The sequence below is a fragment of the Hoplias malabaricus genome, chromosome 11, assembly GCF_029633855.1.
Source record: "Hoplias malabaricus isolate fHopMal1 chromosome 11, fHopMal1.hap1, whole genome shotgun sequence".
Lineage (NCBI taxonomy): Eukaryota > Metazoa > Chordata > Actinopteri > Characiformes > Erythrinidae > Hoplias > Hoplias malabaricus.
This window is the reverse complement of record NC_089810.1, coordinates 30121316-30147882: the sequence shown is the minus strand read 5'-3', so window position 1 is coordinate 30147882 and position 26567 is coordinate 30121316. Positions and strand designations below refer to the sequence as shown.

The following is a 26567-nucleotide window of genomic DNA, read 5'->3' as shown; positions in this document are numbered from 1 at the left end:
GTAACAGTGTCCGTGTCCGCCAGAGGGCGCCGGAGCGCCGCCTACTACGCGCTGACGTCATCAGCTGTCAACCAGCATGCACAGGAAGAAAACACTGGATGGTACCCCACGGTCCTCGCAGTGGACCCTCCAGAAACTGACCGGGAAGGCAACGGTAAATACCTCTGAGTACTCGCTGTTTAACAGCCCACAGGGTCCACTCCGCTATAACAGAATCGGTACACGACAGAGTCGTATTTGTTGCTCAGGGGCGCGAGGTTCTTTCACACAGCGGGAATTCAGAGTTAATTTAAACGCTCAGAGATGGTTAAACTCACCGAGAAGGCCGAGCTTGTTCAACAGGGGAAGAGATAAAAGACATTTCTTCTGGGACTTTTGGTCTTTCTGGGTTTATTCTTAGCTCCCTTGTGATTTAAGGAGCCATTCCACCTTAAAACTGCAATTTAATGTGTCATACTTTGTGATGTAGTGCACAACAGTACAGCACTTCGTATCTCAGCCCTGAAATAATTTTGTGTATTTTGTGAATGTGTCCCTTTTGTGTTGTCGTCCAGCTCGAACTACAATACCCAGAATGCACTGCGCATATACAGTCTCACTACCTATCCAGAAGTTTACAAATATCCCTTATCAGTACTGTATACGGGGCAGCCATTTTGGATGTTGTATTTATCCTCTTAGTACGAAACCAAATGGAGCAGCTGCACATGAGCCTAATAACACCACCCTCAGTGCCATAACTCAGCAATAAGTGTAAACTCCCTGCTGTGGAGCAATGGGCAGCCTGTTCCTTTAGGATGAAGTAGAAGGGTGTTTCTGATGCATAACAAATCATCCAATATCAGCACCTGACCTGGCTGAATGCCATCAAATCCTCACAGACATGTTCTACAATCTAGTGTAAAGCAAAATCATGTGTTGTTGGTAATGATAAATAGATCCAGTGACTGCTGTGTTCTCTTCTGATTAGCTGGTGGGTGTGTCCTGTCCAGGGAATCATGGCCTTTGCTCCACCCAAGCTCTCTGACTTCGTTCTGACGGAGAGACTTGGGAGTGGCACCTATGCAATGGTCTACAAAGCCTACAGGAAGGTAGGTCTGTAGGATTTCAGAGTTAGCCACAACCTAAGCCTGAACTTGAATCCTCAGCTTGTTACCTATTGGATAAGCTTGACCTTAGGTTTAATTTGTCTGGCTAAACTCAGAAATCCTGTTTTCTTAAATAGTCTCACAATTTGAATGATTTAATGTAAAATACTTGTGACATGTAGTAATGTTTATTTACACTAAACTACCCAAAAGACCACCCAAACCCCTTTTTTCAGTAAATCTATTTTAAACCCATGCGGGCAGCAAGCCGCTGTTACTGCTGTCACATGTCACTAACCCACAGCAAAAAACTGTGTCGCAGGTAAGTTCCTAGCATCAAATGGTACTGTCTTACCATAGCAGCCAAATACCATTGCAAAACTGTCTCAAGCCACAGCTCAACCCCTCTGTGGTTGATTCACATCAACCTTTCAGTACTGTTTTTTGAATATGTGAGACCCTGATCCATTTATATCCGCTTCAGGCCAGAGAACCAGTGAAAGGGGTGAGTGGGTGGGGCAAATATCAGTCATTTTCAACTACAGCCAATGGTCAGCAAGTCTTAACAATTCCAAATAAAGGCAGTAACCACGTTACTACTGGCCTTATATATATATATATATATATATATATATATATATATATATATATATATATATATATATATATATTACTCCAAAATGCAAATGGGGTATAAAACCCACCAGCATTTAGACTGTACAGTCACACAGTTGGTTCTGCAGCTTAATAAGATCCTTGACGGCTATTTAAATGCTGTTCTAGAGATGCTACAACTATTACCAGGAGCTAACAGATGCTGTCATAGATTAGCCCCCCTTAACATGTTTGTACAAGAGTCAGAACCTCAGTATCACACTCAGTATAGTAAATATTCAGTATTAATTCCAGACGTCTAGTTACTTTGGCTTTTACTACACACATATCTGTGTTTAGACGGACAACAGAGAGGCGGTGGCCGTGAAGGTGGTGAGCAAGAAGACCCTCAACAAAACTTCGATGGAGAACCTTCTGACAGAGATTGAGATCCTGAAGACTGTTCGCCATCCACATATTGTGCAGTTTAAGGACTTTCAGGTACACGCAAAAAGCATTTTCTTTTTGTGTAATATTAATCAATATTAATCAGTTCAAAGTGGAGAACTATATATTTTTTCTGAGTAAAAAACACATACCTCTTGCAAAAACAGAAATTAATAAAAATAAGATTACAGCATAAAAATGTAAAAAGGTAACTGGTGTTAAAAGTAAATGGTGTAAAACCCGTTTCCATGCTGTTTACGCAGTTATTGTGTACGGCTGAAGGTTATATTTAAATTTGTTACAATCCATGCTGGATGTTCTAGACCTGCTGACCACTTCCATCTTATACCCAGGAAAGCAAATTTATCAACAATAACAGAATGAAATATTGCCCACCCCTAGTCCAACTCGACCCTCAGGACTGGTGTGTGGCAGATGTGTTTAGGAAGGAAAGGTAACGGCTTTAATATTGATGGAAACATAATGAGGGGTACTACGCAATACCAGGCCACTACCTATTTACTCAGCTGTCACTCAGAGTCTGACACAGAGCCGGCCAGGCTGCCTGCACTGCTGCTATTTTAAATATGTCTATATATATATATATATATATATATTTTACCCTCTTTTCTCATGTTATTAATGTATCAAATTATAAATTACTACAACCGCATTTCAGTGGAAATAAAAATCTGTTTACATTTAAGTAATAATATGGCTTAAATGCAAGTAATTTATTATGCCTAATGTGGGCTTGTGTGTGTGTGTGCGTGCACTGCAGTGGGACAATGAGAATATCTACCTGATTCTGGAGTGGTGCTCAGGTGGAGATTTATCACGCTTCATCCGGAGCCGAAGGATTCTGCCCGAGAGAGTGGCTCGTCGTTTCCTTCAGCAGATAGGTCAGAAAATCATTTTAGAAAGATCTGAAATATCACAAAGCACTGCAGTTGGTATAAATGCTGCACACATTGAGAAATCCATTATCACATACAGAAAAAAAATGAAAGAGTTTTCTTTGACGGCAGAATAACAGTCGAGCTGCTGTTAAATGTGTTTAAGTGCTCTCAGGAGGCGCCTCTCTTTAAACATTGGCACTATCAGTATTCTCCTCCAAGAATGTTAAGATCCAGTCAAATGAACAGAGGCTTGCTGGCTGTTTTTATGGCAGCATCAAGTGATTGTGGAAGACCTAGCAATAGGATAGAACTTTATTTATTACTATAATAATTATTAGTATAATTAATCTAGTTTTAAAAAGGTGACACAACAAAAAGTCAATGAAGCCAATTATTTTTCCATACTATTATTCATTCATTGTCTGTAAGCGCTTATCAAGCTCAGGGTCACGGTAAGTCCGGAGTCTACCTGGAATCATTGGGCGCAAGGCAGGAACACACCCTGGAGGGGGCGCCAGTCCTTCACAGGGCAACACACACACACACACACGTACACCTATGGACACTTTTGAGTTGCCAATCTACCTACTAATGTGTGATTTTTGACTATGGGAGGAAACTGGATCACCTGGAGGAAACCCACGCAGACACAGGGAAAACACACCCACAACATGAGCCCCCATGAACCCACAACCTCCAGGTCCCTGGAGCTTTGTGACTGCGACAATACCTGCTACGCCACCGTCCCGCTCCATACTGTTATTAGAAAGTGTTGTTTTGTGTTGGCATTTGTGAAACCTACGTTGTCCAGCAGATGGAGCTGCTGTTCTGAGTCTTGGACAAGTCTTTGACAGTCATCAAAATCAGAGCCAGTTTTCTATATGATAACAATCTTGCTTTGGCATTTCCAAAAGCACACAACATAGAGCTTATTTCACTGAACTCACACACTGAACAGAACCTTATATAAGAAGCAGTTGTGATCACTGAGATTTGTGTTAGCTCTGTTCTTAAAGCCTCTCTGACTCTACACTGTGCCCAGCCTGTGCTCTGAAGTTCCTCCATGAGAAGAACATCTCGCATCTGGACCTCAAACCACAGAACATTCTTCTGAGTGGAAATGTGCTGAAACTTGCAGGTAATCACAGCATCTGAGTCCTCACAGTTATGCAGATGTGCCGATGTAGATGTTTGTAATTATTTAAAATTAAATAAGAACTGATCTACTGTCAACTAAGTGGAGCTGAAGGTCATTGGCGCCTCTGAAAATAACAAAACAGTATTAATGAACATGCAGCTCTCATGTGTTCATGTATAAACCTGTTTGTGCTCCATAGAATGGGTCCTGTACATGGGGGAGGGGGGACCTGTCTTGCTTAACATACATTTAGTACAGACACATAACATGAAAAAGGATAATGGGGAAAAAAGCTGATTGAAATTTGTAATATTATGTAGTAGTTTTAGTGTATGCAGTGGTTTTATTTGATTACAGATTTTGTTTCCAGATGTTTTTTCTGCTCTGTAAGCTTATCATCTTCATTTTCTCCCTGTGGTCAGACTTTGGCTTTGCTCAGTATATGTCTCCTTGGGATGAGCAGAGCGCTCTGAGGGGTTCTCCACTCTACATGGCTCCAGAGATAGTCTGCAGGAGACAGTATGATGCCAGAGTAGACCTCTGGTCTGTAGGGGTCATCCTTTATGGTAAGAGAGGCTTGTGTTTGCTGTTTTGTTTTTGTTCTGAATCTCAAACCTAAAGCAAAAAAACCCTGTTGTTTTCTCGAAATAAAGTTGACCTAAATGTAGACTCAAACATAAATATTGTAAGCAAATTTCCTTTCAATTTTATACCTCAACACAAATAGTTTTTTAGCCAAGTAGTGGTGTAACCACAAGATAACAGTTCTGGGGCCTTAATGAAACGTCTGTGAAAAGCTGAAAAGCTTTGGTCAAAATACCACAGGGATCAAAGATCACAGCAATGTTCTTTCCGTTTCTAAAATGCCCTGTTCAGAAAGTCCGGTTTCAGCTTCTGTTCCTTTAAACGAGAACATGTGCATGTGTGCATGTGTGTATGTATATATATATATATATATATATATATATATATATACACACACCCCTACGGACAATTTTAAGTCGCCAATCCACCTACCAACATGTGTTTTTGGACTGTGGGAGGAAACCGGAGCACCCAGAGGAAACCCACGCAGACACAGGGAGAACACACCACACTCCTCACAGAAAGTCACCCGGAGGAAACCTACGCGGACACAGGGAGAACACACCACACTCCTCACAGGCAGTCACCCGGAGGAAACCCACACAGACACAGGGAGAACACACCAAACTCCTCACAGACAGTCACCTAGAGTTCGACTCGAACCCACAACCTCCAGGTCCCTGGAGCTGTGTGACAGAGACACTACCTGCTGCGCCATTTAAACAGTACACTTATTTCTCCGCACTTGTGTTTGTTTTGCTCTGTTTAACATTGTCTTCGCACTCTCTGTCACTGTAGTTCTATTTTGCAGTTTGTGGCTTGGTAGGAGCTCCAGATCCCATATATATATATATATATATATATATATATATATATATATATATATATATATATATATATATATATAGAGCCTAAACCAAATGTAGGATCCATAACTTCTTAACTACATTAGCCTCATAGTTTCAGTGCAGAACTAGAGAAGCAAACCTCCGACACCAAGCATGTCTTGGATGAGTTTTTTATTATTTTTTTCTTTTTTGATCTAAATAAACCAATACATCTACCACAGTAGCAGGTTTGGGTGTTATTTGAAGCTGAAATAGTACACATATATGGACTGTCCCTGTTTTACATTATTTATATTTATGTGTGTTGTATCTTAGAGGCTTTATTCGGCCGAGCACCATTTGCATCCCGCTCCTATGCTGAACTGGAGGAGAAGATCCGCAGTGATAAACCCATCGAGGTAAACTGAGGCAGAGTTCTGTAGTAATACTGATGCTGAAAAGGCTGTAGTTTAGCTTGTGTTATTACAAGGTGGCACACTTGTTACTGCTAAACTCATCAAGGTTTCTCAATGTTCAAATATTGTAATTAAGATTAAAGGTGAGGAACATCACCAATCGTTATGATTCATGTTTCTGGTTTTAAGCTGCCGGCCGGAGCCAGAGTATCCAGGGACTGCAGGGACTTGTTGCTCCGGCTTCTGGAGAGATCCCCAGATAAAAGGATAACATTCGATGAGTTCTTTCTGCACCCGTTTGTGGATCTGGAGCACATGCCCAGTGCAGAGAGTCTGGGCAAAGCGGTGAGTGTGTGTCTGTGCTTATACATCTCTCACTAACATACCCTTTTGTTTGTTGTTAGTCATTCTAATGATCTGGTAGGGTTTGATTGCAGTGTGCTATGCTGCACAAGTGTAAAACAGCTGTTGGATGACAAGCAGAGCCACGACAAACCCTAACTGAGAGGATAATAGGGTTTTAGACCATATGTTTGTCGTGTTTGCTTATGCATTTACATTTAGGCATAAATAAAAGGCCTGTAATTACATCCATACACAGCAATGTGAAGAGAGCTCTGATTTTTGTGGCAAAAACAAGCTAAATACCAGCGGTGGACAAAGTACATAAACCATTTACTTGAGTGCAAGTAGAGATGCTTGAGGTAAAATATTAGTGGAAACAAACATACTTAAGTATTGATTAAAAAATAACAATTTATTATGGCTCTAACATTCTATTATAATTTTTGAAACACGAGTCTCGAAATAATTTAGTGTCATTCTTGATTCACCAATTATTTTAATAGAATATGATTAAGTTTGATGATAGTTTGACACTAATGTCTATTAAAGTTATCATAAGCATAAAAGCCAAACAGTTCCCATTAAGTAGAACCAAGTGGCAATGACATAAAGTGGGGAGGAGAGGGAAGGGTTTATGATACACATAACTCATAGTGATATGACTGAAGAGTATATTCTGAAGAGGACATATTCTGGGGTTGTGATATTTGGCGCTCTTTAATTTCAGAGATTTTCTTTTTCTTTAACGAGAAGTAGATTATATTGTGCTATGTTTTTTTTGTTTAATTAATTATTAGAAATTTGAATTCTGTTAAAGTTTTTTATAAAATGACAGTGACTCATGACAGAAGTTAAAAAATGCTACATAGCAGGAATTTCTTTACATTAAATGCAATTAATTGTTATATATACAGATCCATAAACCACGTGATATGGCTCTAACACAGCTGAATACTAAACTGTACAAATCATTAATTCATAAAGGTTCTAAGAACTGAAAGAAGTGATTATTACAGACTCGTACTCACACCAGTTGCCTTTGTTTTTACTTGTTTTTTTTAATCGAGAAACCGTAGGCTCTTAGAGCTCTGACTGTTTCCGTCTGTCTTCTAACAGTGGAGCGTTCCCTGTGGGGAGCATGAAAATTTGTTCAGACATGTTATAATTTTATGCACACATCCAAAATTAATTCATAGTGTAGTGGAGTAAAAGCTAAGATTGTTTTTTACTTTGAAATGTAATGGAGTTAAAGTAAAAAGTCAACAAAAATGAAAAAGTACAAACACATGACAAAACTACTTATGTACTATACCAAATAACTATTACTGTATTACTGTTTACCACTGCTAAATACACTCTCTCTCTCTCTCTCTCTCTCTCTCTCTCTCTCTCTCTCTCTCTCTCTCTCTCACTCTGTCTCTTGTAGAAAGAGCTGGTTACAAAGGCAGTCCAGATGGATCAGGAGGGTGAAAGGGCTGCTGCACTCTCTCTCTACTGCAGTGCTCTGGAGCACTTTGTACCTGCCATTCACTGTAAGATTCTTTATAAATTTCTCCCACTCTGTACATAACTACACTGAGGGGCTTTGGGTGCCCTGGAATAATAACATATTTAGTTGATTTTCTAGTTTAAAAGGCTGGTGCACAGTTTCAATTTCTGTAAGTCATTACTTTAGCAAAAATAAGTGGCTAAAATTATTTACCAAAGGATTTTTTTATCGTTATTTGTTTTTTTTCTAAACTGTAACTCACACGAGATGGAGAGTCAAATTATAGACTCTGAATGAATGAGTTTATGCTCCCTAGATTGGGTCTCCCACATGAGACAGCCATGTTTAAAACTGAGTAAGGTGTCACTAGGTGTCAGCGTACTGGCTGTTTGGCACAGGGTAAAAATGTTATGTTCTTTTTTTATTTTATTTTCACATTATATATCATAGAGCAAATAAAAATTAGTTGTGCATAAAATGTGAAGATGTATTTTCACTTAAAAAATCAACATTAGGTGCAGTTTGGCATAGTATAGCTGTACATGCACTGTATACGTGAGGGAATGATGCGGAATGTGGGCCCCCTGACATTTCATAAATACAGAAAAAGTGAAGACTTAATCAGGCCCTGGGCAGCGTTCCAAAAACAAAAAAGTCTGTATACTATAATAACCCCTGAGAGTAAGATACACTGTAGGTGGAATTTCAAGCTGATTTGTTGCATTTTTCATGCCTTTACTGTATGAATTTGGTCAGTTTCACTGTAACGAAATATCTTATCACTTGCATGAATAGGTGCCTTTATTCTACATGATCTGTTCTGTTTAATAGGTCTAAACTGATCTTTTCTTTCCTCAGATGAGCCAGATAGGCAGAGGAAAGAGGCTCTTAGACAAAAGGTGAGTACAGTTTTATATATGATCGACCCTAGCACGAATGGTCGTAAATAAATGATGTATCACCTGATTCAGAACACTTCTAAACGTCTTATTCAGAGATGTTCTGAATTAGGTGATTGATCATTCATTATTTTCCTTTCAGGTCAGGTGTTTCTGATGATCTGATTATTATGGCATTAAGCTTGTGAGTACAGCAGTTAGAGTCCAGCTAAAGGCTAATCTAGTGTCTGAAACCTTTCAGGTCAACCAGTATGTGTCTCGAGCTGAAGAACTCAAAGCTCTGGTGGCGTCAGACAACAAGATCAGCTTTGAGAATGCCAACTCATTCAGGAGTATGTTAAGAGGTAAATAAGATTTCTGCCAGTCTTACCACAACCAGTATTCTCTTTATTCTTTACTTCACAGGGGAGAGGTAGGTCAAGATACTTGCACATTACTCTATAATGGGCATCATAAAATGTTGGGCTGGGTCCTGACTTTAACTGAATGACTGTTCTATCCAGATCTGTGATCATCTTTTAATAAATGAAATTAATAAGTGTATAAATAAGGTTTGTGGCAGTCATGGCAAAAGACAAAAGCCTTCTGTAGCCTGCTTTTACAGTTCACTAGAGTGAGCAGGAGGAAGAGAGACCTGTCTCCCACTGATGGTCAGTCCTAGTGTTCTAACGGCTTGTGCTAGATTTAGTGCTAGTAATGTTTTTTAAATAACTTGCTAAAAGGTCTAGCAGCAAAATTTGCGGTTTGGAATCTGATGTGACGTTTTGCAATATCAACAGGTCACAACTTAATAGGCGGACTGATAATTCTTAATTGGCTCAGCACGGCTCAACACGCTTTTAGCTCTGGTCCCTTGTCCCTTTTCCATTAGCATAGCTCCCCAGTGAAATGTAGCCGGTGATGTCACAAAACTCATTCTCTAACCCATCCATGCGTATGGCTTCATGCCTCTGTTCTAACAGGTTAGTTATTTTTTCCTCACTTGTTGCAACTCCCGCTGAAGTCTTTTGTTAGCCAATGATTCAAATATCATTTCAACCTCTTCAGAATACCTCAGCGTAGGTTTATGAGCTGCTGTTGTGAGTTGGACGAGAACAAATGTGATCACTGCTATAAATTGGAGATTTTAAAGATGGCTAGTTTGTGCTGGATGTCTACTTTTTATGGTCATTAACAAGTCTCTGTGGCCTATAAGCTCTTTTATATAAATGTATATGTTTAACCTTACATAGGACCTTTCATATGACCTAAGGATGTTTTACTATTTGAGGGCAAAAAAAAAAAGATTAATTAGAGGGATTGGAAATAGTCAGAAAAAATGTTTTTAGCTGTGTTTTAATGATGGAAATAGGAAAACAGGAGTGAATAGTTGGAGGTAGTGTGTCCGTAAGGAAGGGGCAGCCACATTTAAAGACCTGCCACTCATAGTGGAAAGCCTGAAGAGAGGAACAGCTAATAAAACCTGAGCCAGAGGACTTTAAACTGCATGATGGACCATTATGATGGAGTAAGACAGACAATTAAAAAGGAATAAGGCCATGCAAGGCTTTAAAGATTTATATATATATACATATCCAAAATGAATCCTAACCCTAACTAATATTGCAACAATATTTAATGTTATGATCTCTTTGAAATGAAAGAACCATCACATCACAGTTTGATGAAATATTGTCATTGAATATGGGCCCCTCCTACACCATTAGTCAAGCTCTCCACATCCTGACTGTCAGATTGTTTTCATTTGCTTTACTATTTTCCAGAAATGTCCAGGGACCAGCCGAGATTACTGGCAGCTCTGGATCTCGCTGCTACTGCTGTAGCCAAGGTGATGGCCTTCAGTGCTCTGTGTATAATGAGTGTTCTAAGTGGTCCACTGTTGTAATGAACTGTGTTGTACAGGAGGAGTGTGGGCTGGAGGATTATGAAACACTGGACCTCTATCAGCAGAGTCTGGGAGAGCTGCTGCTGGCCCTGGCTGGTGAGAGCTTCTCTCTCTGTCTCTATCTTTCTCTTTCTGTATATATAAACACTACCATGTCCGGAGGTTTGTAGGCACCTTTATAGTAAGTGAAGTCAGCTATTTTAAATCACAGATGTACACACACTGTTGGTGTCCACAGAATCTCCACAGAAAACCATGAAACAAAATGAGAATTTTTAGAACAGCTGCACATGAGCTTCAGATCAGTATGTTCAGTGCCAGTCATGGGCCAGAGGAGTATAAAAACCTCCAGCACTGGGCTGTGGAGCACTGGAACTGTATTCTATGGAGTTACAGCCATCCATCTAACACTAATGGGATGAGTTTGAGATCCAGAACTAATCAGCCAACATCAGTACTTGCCCTCGTTAATGCTGTGAAATCAGGTGAAACGAACCCAAAACACAAACACGCAAAAGTCTGAGTAGAAAGAGAAGCAGAATATGAGTTCTGGAGACTTGCAGTGAGAGATGGAGAAAGAGAAGAGAGTGTTAGAAAGACTGCTAAAAAGAGAGTTGGAAGCCAGATGTGTGGTGTGTGAGTGGTTTGGAGAGCACGAGCCTGTGCCAGGGCTGTGTGTGTGGTACTGTTCCGCTGCCATATGGATCCCATTCAGCGCAGCTCTCCTCCTCTCTCACTGTTATTAAATACTGGAAACAAATGAAAACTGTTATCTCTCAAAGCACTCGAGCGCTCGAGCCAGCCGCCCTGGGGATAAAGGGGCTGGGGGAAGGCTCGAGACCACCCAATCCACAGTGAGAGCACATGAGGAGCACTTTAGCCAAAAAAATGCTGTTAATAATGAATGGAAGTTAGCAGGGGTGGGCTAGCGTTGTGAGCTGTGAATGTGATCTTACGATTGCTAAAGGAACAGTGGAACGAATAATGTTTTCTTCCACATTTTCCACAATTTCCCCCTTAACCCAAAGGTCAACAAGTGTTTGGGGTCCAGTGTTTGATTTTTAAAACAAGCTCAAACAAGACAGGTTACATATCTAACCCCCCTCGCCCAACCCCGATCCTGCAGGGGGAGCACAGGAGCAAAAATACCAAATCTGACTTACTGTTCCTTGAAGTATTTATTTGATTCACTTGGAGACAAGAATGTGATGCTTTAGGAAGGTGTTAAAGCTGAACTGATTAATCAAAGGGTTGATAATATCAGCTGATATGGACTGTCTCTAATTTTATTGATATAAAGCAAAAAACATTGGCGTTAATACACAACTTTTTTTACCCTGTTCTAAAATGGTCAGTTGCGCTATTAGGAGTGGATCAGACACAGCAGTGTTTGTTGGTCCACCTTGAACATGTAAAATACAAGACGGTAGCTCATCTGTCCTTCATCAGTGGAGACAGCACACCGCCCACAGGACACTGGTTGGTTAGTGGACTATTTACAATCCAGCAGTGACACAGAAATGTTTAAAAACTCCAGCAGCACTGCTGTGTCCGATCCACTCATACCAGCACAACACACAATAACACACCGCCACCAGCAAACTAAGTATGCAGAGCAACAGATAAACTTTGCACTCAGTGAGTAGTCAGTACCACCTGTTTAACTATATTTTATGGTCAGAAATGTTTAGACACCTGCTTCTTTAACATGTCTTCTGGCTATTAATAGCGAATAGTTTCTATTCCCTTTGCTGCAGGAGCAGCCTCTTCTCTTCTGTTAAGGATTTACACAAGTGAGGATTATACCCTTATATAGCCCACACTTGAAATCAGGCATGAAGAGTGCAGGCTTGTGTGTGTGTGTGTGTATAGCATTATATAGAATATAAGAAGTTTAAAAACATACTGTACACTTCTGAAATGAATGTAATATATTGTACAGTCAAAAATGTGCGCTGTGGTTTGTGTAGAAATTAATTCTCTTTCTGTCTGTTCCTATGTTCTTCCGCAACAGCTGAGTCTCAGGGGCGCAGGAGGGAGCTGCTCCATAGTGAGGTGGGTTAAATATGCGTATATATGATTATTTATCATTTAAGTGCTTAAGGGCTTAGATAATTGTACACACTGTATAAACATTGTTAACAAATCCAGTGACTTCATATATCTATCTCAATGGCACACAGAATATTAGCTCCCGTGTCTCTGTTATTGTCTCTTATGGAGACATCTCTCATATATATGACCAGTTGTGATGGCAATAATGTTTTGGTAAGTTCAGGACCTGCCAGTTTTTCTTAAGCAGTTACAAAGTTAAAATGAAGCATCTAAATGCACCAACGCTAATGGAATTTTATATTAAATGATGATTAAGCATCTCTCTTACAATAAGACACGTTAGTTAAGGAAACATTAGTTATGCCTGTGATTTGGCTTCCTAAATTATTTTACTTGCAGTTTTTGAAAGCCTCTGCATAGTATTATTCTACTAGGAGAACTTCAGTTTTATTACTTTGTCTTTTTTAACTGAAATTAAATGATCACTAATATAATCAATAGTGACAGCCCAATAATTCATGAATGTTATTGAACTGGTGCCGGTAGTTAAAAACACAACTGAGGAATTCGCCTGGGTCCAAACACTGCACAATTCTACATATAAACATTTTGCTTCTTAAGGAGAGAGAGAGTGGGAGAGAGTGAGAGTGAGTGAGTGAGTAAGATGAAAGTGTGGTTTTTAGAGTATTCCCATTTGAAATTTTATGACCCCTTAAATAAATTCAGATGCAGCAGTTAACCAAAAGCAGAGCCCTGTCTCCTCTCTCTCTCTCTCTCTCTCTCTCTCTCTCTCTCTCTCTCTCTCTCTTTCTCTCTTTCTTTCTCTTTCTCTCTCTCTCTGTTTGTATTGCTTACTGTCAAGCCCTGGTTTCAGTGCGTGAAGCATGTGTGATTATTGTTCCTCACAGTTTTTACTCTTAAAATAATCGCATCCTAAGATTGCTTATCACTCAAATATCATTAAATTCACATCAAAAATTAATCAGTGGCATTAAAGTAAATGAGAACGCAGATAATGCTGAAAACACGTTTTCTAACTACTGAACCATCTGCAACAGTCCATGCTGAAGCCCAGCTGTTTGCAGACTGTTGTTATGGTATATGTCTGCAGTCATTTTGTCCAGCTTTATTAACATTTAAAGGAACGCTATGTAGTATTTTTACCTTAAAACTACAGCTTCAAAATTATTGCAATGATTTTCTGACCTGTAATAGAGAGAATAGAGCCTCTGTTATTGCTAGTCTGGGTTCAGCACTGTGTAACACTATGTAACATTTGTGGGAGGGTAAGAAACCACCCACAAACACCCCCTCCCCTTAATTTAAGCTGTAGGGGAGCCTAGGAGTATAATTCCAAATCTTACCTAGTGTTCCTTTAATCACTGGCAATGTAAGGACTACGGTAAGTCAATGAGCTACAAACAAACAAAAGCAGTTGATATTATTCATCTAAATAATAATAATAAAAAAACACGATACTAATATATATTATACAACAATCAATCATTACTTACCTTGGCCTTTAGTCCATCTGTTGCTCTGCATACGTTGTTAGGACATTTTCATCATCCTTCAATGCTCAAGACCACCACAAAGTAGGTATTGTTTGGCTGGTGGAGCAGTCTCAGCGCTGCAGTGATGCTGATGTGGTTTGTGTTGAACTGGTATGACAGGATCAGACACAACAGTGCTTCTTGAGTTTTTAAACATAGTTAGACACTATGTTGGTCCACCTTGTAGACGTATAGTCAGAGTGCACAGTTGTGTTGGCTGTCCTCTAGCTTTCCTTCAGTGGATACAGGTCTCAGTTGACTGGATATTATTGGTGAGTGGACTATTCTCAGTCCAGCAGTGACACTGAGTGTTTAACAACTCCAGCAACATTGCTGTGTCTGATCCATTTTTACCAGTACAACACACACTAACACACCACCATGTCAGTGTCACTGCAGCGCTGAGAATGATCCACCACCACATCACACCTGCTCTGTGGGGGTCCTGAACTTTGAAGAACAGGGCGAAAGGGGGAAAACAAAGTATGCAGAGCAACAGTCTGTTACCGTAGAAATACGAATTGCTCCTCTACAGTCGGTGGAGCTCAGAGAATGGACAGTGAGTGTAGAAACAAAGTTCATTGTAATATTATACTATAATAATCATATCCATTCTTATTATGATCCAGTACTTTTTTTTCCTTTTATTAAGAAATAAATGTTTTTCTGTTTGTAATTATCTCTTTCTGTACACTTTTATCTGCAGATCAAGAGTTTGATGAGTAGAGCAGAATATCTTAAGGAACAGATTAAGGTAAGTTACTGGGTGCTTTGTATGTTTAATAAAACTAACACTTGTATTTGGGGTAATATCTGCATTCGCTTAGCAGTGTTTCAACATTTATAAACAATTTCTGTACTCAGGTTATACCTGGTGTTTATGTTTAAATTTTCTCACTTGTTCAGTGCATGTGACCATACATTTCAGGATCTGGAGCTCCTACAACCCACAAACTGTGAAACAAATCCACCTAGTCAGTTTAAGGCAGTGTGGGCTGCTTAAATCTTAGACCATATAATAAATCAAACTGTTCTGATTATTACATAGATAGCAGACACTTTAGAATTGTCACAACTCCTTGTCTGAGTCTGTATAATAGTCTTTCAGCGTATGTGTGAACCGAATGGCAAGTTCAAAGGGACCTTCTATGATTGAGGGAAAAATGCTGTCATCTCTGATTTGTTTACATTCAGAAGCTCTGCGTATTTTAAGGTGGAATATTATGTTTCAGGGAAAAAACCACTGTTTGTCCATGGCTGAAATTTAACTTTTTATTTACTGTTTGAATTACCACAGAAATTAATTTATAACTCAGGTTGTTTTGTTTTAGCCATCCCCTGAATTTGGAGATATTTCACTTTAAGTAATATGAAACAGCAAAAATTAGTCCATATTACCCACCTACACAGCAGGAAGAGAGCAGTATCCTCATCTCTGATTGTGCTTTTCAACGTTTGGAGTTCAGATGCCTTTTCACTGCCATGAACAGAGAGAGACAGAAAGCCTAGCACACAGCACCAAGACTTTTTTGTTTTTTTAGCCATTTACTGACATTGGGGCTTTTTTAAACACATTAGTTTAGATTAGGTTCTGACAGCTAGAAAAGGGTGAGGAAACACCTGAATTTTATAAAATATACTTTACAATCATGAACGTCACCTTTATCTTGTGGAAAACGTGTGTAATGTGTCCCCTATGAAAAGGAATCGAATTCACTGAAAGGCCAAGCCGAATCCATTGTTCTGTACACAATAATCATGCAGCAAATCTTTAGAAGTTCACCTAGGTTAATATGGTTGTGTGTGTGTGTGTGTGTGTGTGCATTTTCAGATCAGAGAAACCCAGCGAGATGTGGATAAAGACCCTGTGTCTGAATCTGTGCGGACATGTAAGTTTGGAACAGCTTCAGGTTTTCAGACACTTTATGTCCAATGCTGGTAGACACCAGATTTTCCCATTTCTTTGTGAAAATTGAATGTATTTCTGGGTATAGTCCTACTGTGGCAGAGAAAACCCAAAGCACTGCAAAATAAAAATGAGCTGCCAAATCCCAAAACACATCCATCAAAATTACAACACATTCGCTTCATTTCAAAAACATGATCCCAGTTCAGAATACGAATACAACTTCTGAAAGCCAATTACAACACAACGGAAGCGAACTCTAACACAGTGGGATTTTTGCCTATAACTATGGTAATCATTGTTAAAGGAACACTAGGTAAGATTTGGTATTTTTGCTCATGGGCTCCCCCTACAGTTGCAGAGTGTAATTCAATTTTACAGCACTGTCCTGAAATCAAGGGGAAGTAGGAAGGAGGTGGGGTAGTTTCCTACCCTCCTCCAGAATTTACATAGTGCAGTTTCTGCAGTGCTGAGCCCAGAGTAGGAGTGACAGAGGCACTGTTCTTCGTATTACAAGTCAGTGACACATCAAAATGAATTTGAAGCTGTAGTTGTAAGGGAAAAATGTTACCTAGCAAAGCTATAATGAATATAACATTTTTCTTGTTCGATTGCCCGTACTTGGTGGTTCACTGCACATATCATGTAGCTCTTGCGGTGCAGCATCTTCCAGCATCCTTTGGGGGGAAAAATCCATTGTGGTGTGGTTGGATTTGCAGCATTTCAGAAGTTACATAAGTTTTCTGAACTTGCAATGCATTTGTTAAATGAAGTACCTATGCTCTCATTTTGAAGGATTTGTTGTGATTTCACAGCTCATTTCTGCAGCCATTTGCTGCAGACACTACCTATGTTTGTCTTGTTCAGATTCAAGAACATTAGTGAGGCCAGGTACTGAAGATGTGACCATGATGAGGGATGAGAACCTTAAATCTTGTTAGTTCATTCTTTATAAGAAATGTCTACACACTACAAACTGTGTGTACTCTTGTGTAACCCCTGACTATGTTGTGTTTGTTATTCAGCATGTTGCCTACAGTAAAACTGACTGAATTTCACCATGGAGTCGTCTGGAAAAGTCATGTAACTAGATGTCCTAGGTGGATGTCCCTGCACTTCAGGCCTGAAGAAATCTGACTGGATCACAGGAGTGATTGCTTCTGCCCTCAACCAATCAGGCGGCTATTGCTCTTTCAGCCCGTAGCATTAGGAGAGGATATGAATTCTGTTTTTACATATTACTGTATGTTCTTTTTTGTTTCCTTTGGTTTTTGGTTTTGTTTGGCTCTTATAATTGCCAGAAAACTGACTGCTGTACACAAAAGAATAGCAAGGGAACATCTGCAAATGTGAGTGATATCTTACCTAAAGGAGCATTCACACAGTTTCTCCAATGATTAATTTCCATGTTAAGAAACAATCACTATACTGACACCCAGCGACCTGGATAAGTTTGTGTGCTAAACCTTTTTTAAAACATGTGTGTTTTAAACATGACCACCACCGAGAAGCAGAGACGTAGTCTGTAGTCTGTCCAGTCACAGCGCTGGACCCGTGATTATGTGAGAGCCCAATGACGAGTTTAAATGGAGGAAAACAAACAACGAACATGGACACATAAGACTACTAATCAAATATAAAGAAAACAAGAACAAAAAAAGAGAACTCAACCAAAATTATTCAAATTCAGAGCTTCCGCTCCTTGCTACTCACTCCTGGGTTCTCGTGCTGAACTGAGCTATAGCTCATTCCTCATTAAAAGGAACAGCAGCCAGTCTGAGGGCTGTTTGGGCAGGGCGAGAAAGTGGACAACGGGGAATTGTTTGATCCACGTGGTATTTAGGACCAAAGCATGCCACAGATGTTTAATTAAGACCCCAGAACTGTGTTAACTTGTGGAAAAGGGGCGTTAAATGTCCCCTCTATGGAGCATAAAATGATTCAAAGTATTAACTTGATAATCAGTTTCATGACTTTTGGCATGTTTTTGGCGGTGGAAATGACATACTGCACCTTTAAATCCTACTGTAGCATTTTCCATTCAAACTTTCCTCTCCACGCTCTCTTTCTCTGCCCTAGTCTCTCTCTCTCTCTATCACACACACACACACAGCCTTACCACAGCCTGTCCACAGAATAAGTGGGGCTTTGGGTCCATGTGGCTTTCCTCCCTGTTTGCGCTGCTCTTGCATTTACTTTCGGGTTGCCACACATCAAGAAAAACGTATTTTATCCCTCCCTGCCTCGCGCGCTGCTGGTTAACAGTTTAGATTGGTGGCTCAGCCATAAAAACACTGTGAAACTTCACATATCTATGTCCAAAACATGCAGAAAAAATTATAATGAGGCACTTACTGCTGGTGGTACAAAGACTAGTCAATGTACAGACAGCTGATTTTGGGATCTAGTACTGTACCCTGGAAAGTGAAGACGGTTTATGAAGCTTTTTTTTGTGCTCGTTTGTATAAGCATTTTTACAGAGTAATTATTGTTTGTTGGAAATATTTATTTAATATCTGCTGTACAAATGAACCTAATTAAAGAGATCTTTCCTCAACTGGTGTTTAAGTGCCTTTATATGGTACAATAAATTATATAAGACATCCGAAATTAATCAGTTTTACACATAATGGCTACTCTACTTAGTACAAATGGATGTGTCCCTAAATCTCCAGGAATCTTCCCTGGGATTGGGCTGTAAACCTATTATATACAACTGTCTACAATTCTTTACAAACAAAATATGTATATGGTTGTAATTAATGAGTCAAGCATTCATAACAATTTCATTTGATAACTTTGAGGGGTTTTAAAGGATCAATATGTAATATTTTTCCTTAAATGGCAACTTCAAAATGACTTGCTCCATTTATCAGTAATAGAGAGAACAGAGCCTCTGGTGTTGCTATTGTGTGCTCAGCACTGCAGAAATTGCACTATGTAACTTTAGGAGGAGGGATAACTACACCAACTTCCTTCCCTCCCACCCTCACCCCAATTTCAGGTGAGCTATAAAAATGAATTCCAAAATATAACTTAGTGTTCTTTTAAGTGGCAGACATCAGCTTCCTATCACCACAAACGTGAACAATACTTACTCTTAAATTTCTTGAACCTAAAATTCACGACTTTGTTTACACCTTAACCATTAATTAATTATGCAGAAATTTTCAAAAACAATGGAGTTGACCTGAATTTTCTTCTCCTTCTCACCAGAGATTAGCCTAAATATTCTCAGTCCTGCATTAATTCACTGACACATACTTATTCTCAAACATACTCTCACTGCCTCGCGCTCTCATACATTCATACTTTCACTCATGCATTCGCTCACAAAGCAGCACTGTGGCTGTAATTGGCCCCATTTTGCTTGAGTTCTGCCGGGGTCTCTGATGGCCTGTTCTGGCTCTCTCCCAGACACTGTTCCAACTGGCACTGAGTGAGAATGTGTGTGTGTGTGTATGTGTATGTGTGTGTGTGCTCTGAGAGGGTTAATCCTTGAACACAGAGCTCTCATCAATACCACACACACACACACACACACACAAAGTATTCATCTTACACTGACGTGGCCATCATGAATAGAACATTGTACCCATGGGACACAAAGCTAGACCTAAAAATCTGAACTCGTCCCAGTGCTCTGTGTGCATGTGTGTGTGAGGCTTGAAATATGGGTCTGTCCCAACACCCAAATAAATTAGACACCAAGGCCCAGCTCCTGTTATCCCACCCCACCCCCTTTACCCCCACCCCCTAACTCTCCTGCCTTTGTTTGTTTTGATTTTGTTCCCAGAAGCTGGCTGCAGGGGGACAGCTAAAGAGGGGGAGGGGGAGGGCCAGGGCAGTAGAGAGAGAAAGATTTGGAGCAAAACTCAGACGCATGCCTCCAGTGAGTTGTTTTCACAGGGAAACAGCCCCCTACTCTTTTCCTTAAAAGCAGAGAGCATTGTCGTTTAAAGTGCAGCAACAAAAACCATTAGTCCCAGCTCCATTGAGGCCAGAGAAGGGTAGAGTAGCCTAAATACATAATATATATTTAAGATATACATAAGAGTACTGCTACTCTGGTAAAGTAATGGCTCAGTGCTCAAAGAAATGTGCCACCTCAAAGATCTAGTGTAGAACTATCAGTGTTTCTTCTAGAAGTGCAGTGAAATCTCTAAGAACTGCCGGCACAGGGGCTGATGTGTGTACTACTGTGTTCTTCTCATTTTGGACTATTATAAAGATATTGATTAGTGTAAAAAAATTATTGTGGATCATTGGAAAAAAATAAATAATAATCTGAAGTGTCAAAATCAGAATAGTGACCCACTCACAAAGCAGCACAGCAACAACACACCATCAAATTTAGGAGCCGAGGACTCAATATTAGCAGATGAAGAGAAAAAAGAGAAAGAGAAAAATTAGTTCACACACTAATTATTCTAAGAAGTAAAATTTAATATGATTTGAAAAGAAAGTAGATTCAAATCAATTAATATATCCACTCATTGTCTGTAACCCTTACCCAATTCAGGGTAAGCGGTGGGTCTGGAGCCTACCTGGAATCACTGGGCACAAGATGGTAACACACCCTGGAGGGGGTGCCAGTCCTTCACACACTCACACCTACAGACACTTTTGAGCTGCCAATACCAAAGTGTGTTTTTGGATCCGGATGTTTTGGACCGGAGCACCCGGAGGAAACCCACGCAGACACGGAGAACACACCACACTCCTCACAGACAGTCACCCGGAGGAAACCCACGCAGACACAGGGAGAACACACCACACTCCTCACTGACAGTCACCTGGAGGAAACCCACGCAGACACAGGGAGAACACACCACACTCCTCACTGACAGTCACCCGGAGGAAACCCACACAGACACAGGGAGAACACACCACGCTCCTCAAAGACAGTCACCCGGAGGAAACCCACACAGACACAGGGAGAACACACCACACTCCTCAAAGACCCAGAGCGGGAATCGAACCCACAGCCTCCAGGTCCCTGCAGCGTTATAACTGTGACACTACCTGCTGCACCACTGTGCTGCCCCTCAGTTAATATAGACTTACGCATATACATGTTATTAAGTTATTGAGAAGACTTTATGTTTAAAAGTTCGGTTTGACAAATGTACAGTGGTCTCCCATTACCCCATATGTAATCAACCAACCAATAGCTCTGTCTAAAAATTCTTTCTGAACCTTAGTGTTAATAAGAGGATAATTTAACAAGTAGCTTATTAGCATCACAAATTGTTAAACAGTTTCAAACAGACTCTTATGTGATTTCTGGATAAAACGTTTAAGCTTTCTACTAATATGTCTACTAACTCTGTTTTTATTTTTTAAAAACTTGACACGTTAGCTTAGCTAAAACTAGTAGTACCAGCTGTGCATTTTTATAGAAATGTGTTAGAAAGCACATAATTAAGTCTATTCTTGGCACAGCTTAGTTTGAAAATATATTTATGTACACATTAGCCTTTTAAATCCAGTGCAATTTAACCCCAAACAGATATTTATACAAATACCAGATTCAAAATTATCTAATCAGTTAGCAACAATCCAAGAAGAGAAACTTTCCATTTTTAGCAAATTATATATATATATATATATATATATATATATATATATATATATATATATAGGCCCTGAAAATACTGTACAGTTTCACTTCAATTAGAAAAAAACACAGTTGAACCAGCAAATAAATTTCACATTCATTTTTATTCCTTCATATTTTTCAAAACATAAATATATTGCTTTCTGTACAGACCAAGTTTCTTAACAAATTTAAACAAAGCACAGTTCAACTATTGTCAGAACTTTAAATGTTAACTCTCCTAATGTTATTCCTGATTTAAATGAAGATAGGAGAGATTTCAATCTAAAATTTAGCTGACCGCTGACTACTGCTGGGAAAGGTCTTGGGAGTTAGTCAGGAAAGAAGGTTTTTTTTTTTTTGGTCATTCTGACGAGACTATGAACAGACCATTCATTCAGGTCCCTTCCCTCCGAACAAGACCGAAAATATCAGCAGAAGTTTCTAAGTTATAAAATGAGGGATTCTGTTGCTTTTAATCAAATCTGCAATCAGTCAAGCTTTCCATGTGCAAGAGAAATTTCATAACACCCAATTAGTTTAGAGCACAAACAATGGCCGGGCTCAGAAGCAGAGAGAGAGAGAGAAAAAGAGGGAAAGACAGAGAGGGATCAAGTATTTCCTCTAGGAATGGGGGAGGGAGAAAAAGAGAGGAAAGAGGTCATGCCAGGGGATGATTCAGTGAAATGAGAGAGGGAGCAAGAGAAACAGAGGGAGAGAGAAAATGGAGTAAGTGGAGGAGGGGGGGGGGTGTATTTTAGTGGCCTGTGAAGAGCCTCTCCACTTAATTTAACAACTTGATCCCGAAACCTGCTCTTTTCTCTGGCTGTCCACTGCAAATATTTGAAGTGTAATGGTCACCACAATGAGCGTGTGGGCAACAAGAGATCCGCAAACATACACCGAGCAAGTTCACTGTTTGTCTTACGTCTTACTTAGAAAAAAAAAAACACACGCAGCAATGAGGCGAAACAAAACATAGGGTTAGAAGCTGAGGGGAGAAAGAGTGGGAGAGAGAGAGAGAGTGGGAGGGAAAAGACCGTTTACATCTTCATAGTCTCTCATCAAACTGACTATTCTTTATCTAAAATGCCATAAATCTTGAAGCTTAAAGAAATACTCCAGTGTTTTTCCACCTAACTCCTGTCTGCTGCGTTTTTTAGCATACAGGAAAACTTCACTCAAAACACACTTACAATAAAAGTCAATGGGCAGTTGCTCAATCCCACAATCATCGGAGGCTGACCTGCCATCATTAAAAAATGTTATTTTAATCTAATACACTTTTTATGAAATCCTCACTATTTGATAGTGCTCCAGTCTGTGTGAACACCAGAAAAAAATCCTGTGTTTATACACAACCTGGCTCTGTAAATGGGAAACAAACTAAGTGTCTGTCAGACTTATTTGGGCTTTAACAGTTACATTAATGAAGGAGGAAGTGACTCCAAATTCAGGAGACTGCTAATTTTGTATGTAAATAAACACCTACCGAAAGTGCTACTAAAATACACAGCTTGAGTTACAAATGATTTTCCCTCATAATTAGACAGTGAAAAAAGTCACGAGTAAGCTAAATTTAGTTTCTAACTTAAACACACCATTCTACTTTAAAAGATGTGGAGCTTCTGAATGAAGACAAACAGGAGGAATGGAGTTATTGTCTATAAGAGCAGTAGGTCTCCAGAATTGTCTACGTTGTCTTTAAAGGAAGACTGGGTAAGATTTGGTATTTTTGCTCCTGGGTTACCCCTACAGTTGCAAAGTGGAATTAATTTTTACAGCACAGTCCTGAAATCAAATGGGAGGTGAGGGAGAGAGGTACAAGGTGGTCTCCTACCCTCCTCCAAAAGTTAGATTGTACAGATTCTGCAATGCTGAGCACAGAATAGCAACGTCAAAGGCACTAATCTCATTATTATAGGACAGTGGAGCATCACAATAAATTTGAAGCTGTAATTTTAATGTAAAAATACGACCTAGTGTCCCTTTAAAGCTACTGCAAATGCCCATTGACTTCTATTTTAAGTTTGTGGTGAGTATTATGAGAAAAAATGTTCTACATTTCTGAGTAAAAATATTTCTGCTGGCAACTGAGGTTATGCTACAGATTTAGCCCCTAGAGATTAGGCTGAAGATACATGATTCGGAGAACAGCTGAAAGTTTTAGCTTCATTCTTGGAACTTGGAAGTTTCCTGTTCGTGTAGCTTAAATCTTTCGTAAAACAAAATCCACACTTGACAGTGCAGGCCAGTACAAAATTCCTTACACACCTCTGGAATTAGCATTTGTCCATAGCCCTTATATACAAGAGTAGAAAAAGTGTCATAGAAATGCATCCTTATTCACAGAGCACCTTCATTATACCTTGGATGCCCCTTTGGGGCACACATAGGAAGAGCCTGGGAGGTGTTCAAACCCTGAGAAAATTCAGGAAGAATGACCCCCATATTAGAAGTATATGGCTTGAGAAATGTTTGGTCCCTGAAAATTGCACTGCAGTGTCCACATCCGTTTCCCTCTCGCCTTTAACTTCGTAGTCCTCGTCCTCATAGGCATCATCAAGGCTGTCATGGTCAGAGTAAACCCCTCTGTCTCCGACAGAGCAGAGCTTGACCATGTTCTCCTTGACCACCTCGCAGAATGGCCTCTCAACTCCATCGCAGATGCACTTGTCCAGCAGGACGCCGTCCGGCATGAACAGCAGCTCCTCGATAGTGGCCTTGCAGCGAGCTGAGCACTTTCTGCCATTGAACAGCTGGCCACAGGAGGACAGGTAGGTGGTCAGGGACGTCCGGCAGTTGGGGTTCTCCTCGCAGCGCTGCCGGGCCTCGGTGCAGCCCATTCCTCCAGGATGAGTTCTAGGCAAGCAGGGTTCGATGGCCTTCTTGGCCCTGCGGCACTCCACGTCCTGTCCACACTCGCAGGTCTCTAGCTCTGGGCCGCTGGACGTTTGGTTGAGCCGAACCAGAGCCCCGACACAGTGGCTGGGACACTGGCGCCTCGTCCCTCTCAGGTTTCCTTCACACGCCGTGAGGTACTGATTATACGCCAGCTCGCAGTCTCGCTCCTCGTGGCACTGCAGTACAGCCTGCCAGCAGACCAGATGACTGTCCAGCGCCATGGAGAGCAAACTGAGGATGAGGAAGGACACAGAGAGGAAGAGCGTCGGTGGGCCACAAGTGGCATCCATCCTCGCAGATACACACCAACTGTGAAAAGTCAGCTTCGGTCCACATTTGTCAGGCACAGAGTCAGGGCTGTGAATCTGAGAGTGATCCACATGCCGCAAGGAGGGTGGTCAACAGGTAAAATCCAATCCGAGAGAGAAAGAGAGAGAGAGAGAGAGAGAGAGAGAGAGAGAGAGAGAGAGAGAGAGAGAGAGAGAGAGAAGGAGGTCACTTGCTCCTTACAAAGAGAGAGAGAGAGAGATGGAGATAAAGAGAAGGTCTCAGATAGATTTAGAGACTTCCAGAGAGAGAGACAGATGAAAAAAAGTGTTCCCAGGAGTTTCTGGTGAAGTCCAGACCGTGTGACTGAATTCTTCGCCGTTACCGTCCTCTTTGCTCAGCTCTCCTCACTTTCTGGTCCCCAGGTCTCCGTCCATGTGCCCGAGTTAGAGTCTCTCTGTCCGTTGTTTGTCTCTCCTCGCCCAGTTCCGTTCTGCACGCTTGGCTGAACTGTTACTCCGCGCTCCTCCTTCTCTCCCTCATTTTTTTCTCCGCGCAGAGAAAAGAAAACTTTTCCCTCCGCCTCTCGTTGTTTTGTCTTTTGTTTCCCACCCGTTTTCCCTCAGGCTCGGCCCCTCACTCTCGGATTGGCCACCAACTTCATGCAATCAGTTTACCATTCTGCTCTCAATTTTCATTTCATCAGCTCCAACGACCACGTACTTATACAGTCCATATGTTGCTCTGCACATTTCCGTGAACCCACCCTTTCACCTTGCTGCTAGAGTTTTTAAACCCCTCAGCGTCACCGCTGGACTGAGAAGAGTCCACAAACTCAAATTATCCAGCCCACAGCGTCCTCTGTCCGCTAAGAAAACCAACTGTGCAACAACAGATGAGCTACTGCCTCTGACATTACGTCACCGAGGTGGACCAACGAGGCAGAAGTGTCTAACAGAATGGACAGTGAGTGCACTGTGTTTAAAAACTCGAGCAGCACTACCGTGTCTGATCCACTCTTACCAATAATGCAATAAATTCTAACACACCACCACCACCACGTCAATGTCACTGCAGTGGGCCCTGTGGGAGGCCCTGAAGGTCGAGGAACAGGGTGAAAAGGGACAAACAAAGTGTGTGGAGCCACAGCTGGACTATAGTCTGTAAATGTAGAGCTATAAAGTGCTCCTGTATGGACAGTGGGCATTAATGTTCAGTTTCTGTTTATTTGCTGCGGTTTTCTTGTGTGTATCTTTGTTAAATGTATACTCTGTTGAATAAGAAGCGGTTTCCCTGTGAAGACTGTATGAATACAATATATTTATTACTGTATTGGAGACTTTATAACTGACAGCAGCAGGAGCCAATCACAGCGTAGGCGGGCGGTGCTCTGAACAACACCCCCCCCCCCCCCCCCCCCGGCGTATGAATATGGGTGCGGAAAAAAATATAAATAAAACAGACCCGCCCCTCCCCCTTCAATCTGACACGTGATTGGACGCGTCCCATTTCTTAGGGGGAGGTGGGATAAAACCCGCGTGATTCAGTACCATAGTAACGGCGAACTTTTTTACCTTTGTCCTGGCCACTTCTGCCTCACTGTAACTGTCACATCTGTCCAATGTACATAACATTATAACGGATTAATTACACATCTGGGACAAGCCTCCG

General features: G+C 40.7%; 2 protein-coding genes across 2 annotated transcripts; one reads left to right on the top strand and one right to left on the bottom strand.

The window, feature by feature from the left end:
• The first annotated feature begins 55 nt into the window (after nt 1-55).
• ulk3 (unc-51 like kinase 3) lies at nt 56-18663 on the top strand. Its single transcript, XM_066685050.1, has 17 exons — nt 56-154; nt 971-1091; nt 2043-2183; nt 2911-3031; nt 4071-4166; nt 4589-4732; nt 5915-5997; nt 6184-6339; nt 7766-7871; nt 8687-8727; nt 8969-9071; nt 10491-10555; nt 10630-10708; nt 12627-12667; nt 14927-14974; nt 16052-16109; nt 17152-18663. Exons 2-17 carry the CDS (start codon nt 999-1001, stop codon nt 17166-17168), a joined length of 1392 nt encoding a protein of 463 aa, XP_066541147.1. The 5' UTR covers nt 56-154; nt 971-998; the 3' UTR covers nt 17169-18663.
• Nucleotides 18664-21847: 3184 nt separating this feature from the next.
• On the bottom strand, nt 21848-25357 carry si:ch1073-459b3.2 (growth arrest-specific protein 1). The gene has a single exon (XM_066685314.1). The coding sequence runs from the start codon at nt 24917-24919 to the stop codon at nt 24140-24142; it is 780 nt and encodes a 259-aa protein (XP_066541411.1). The 5' UTR covers nt 24920-25357; the 3' UTR covers nt 21848-24139.
• Nucleotides 25358-26567: the final 1210 nt, after the last annotated feature.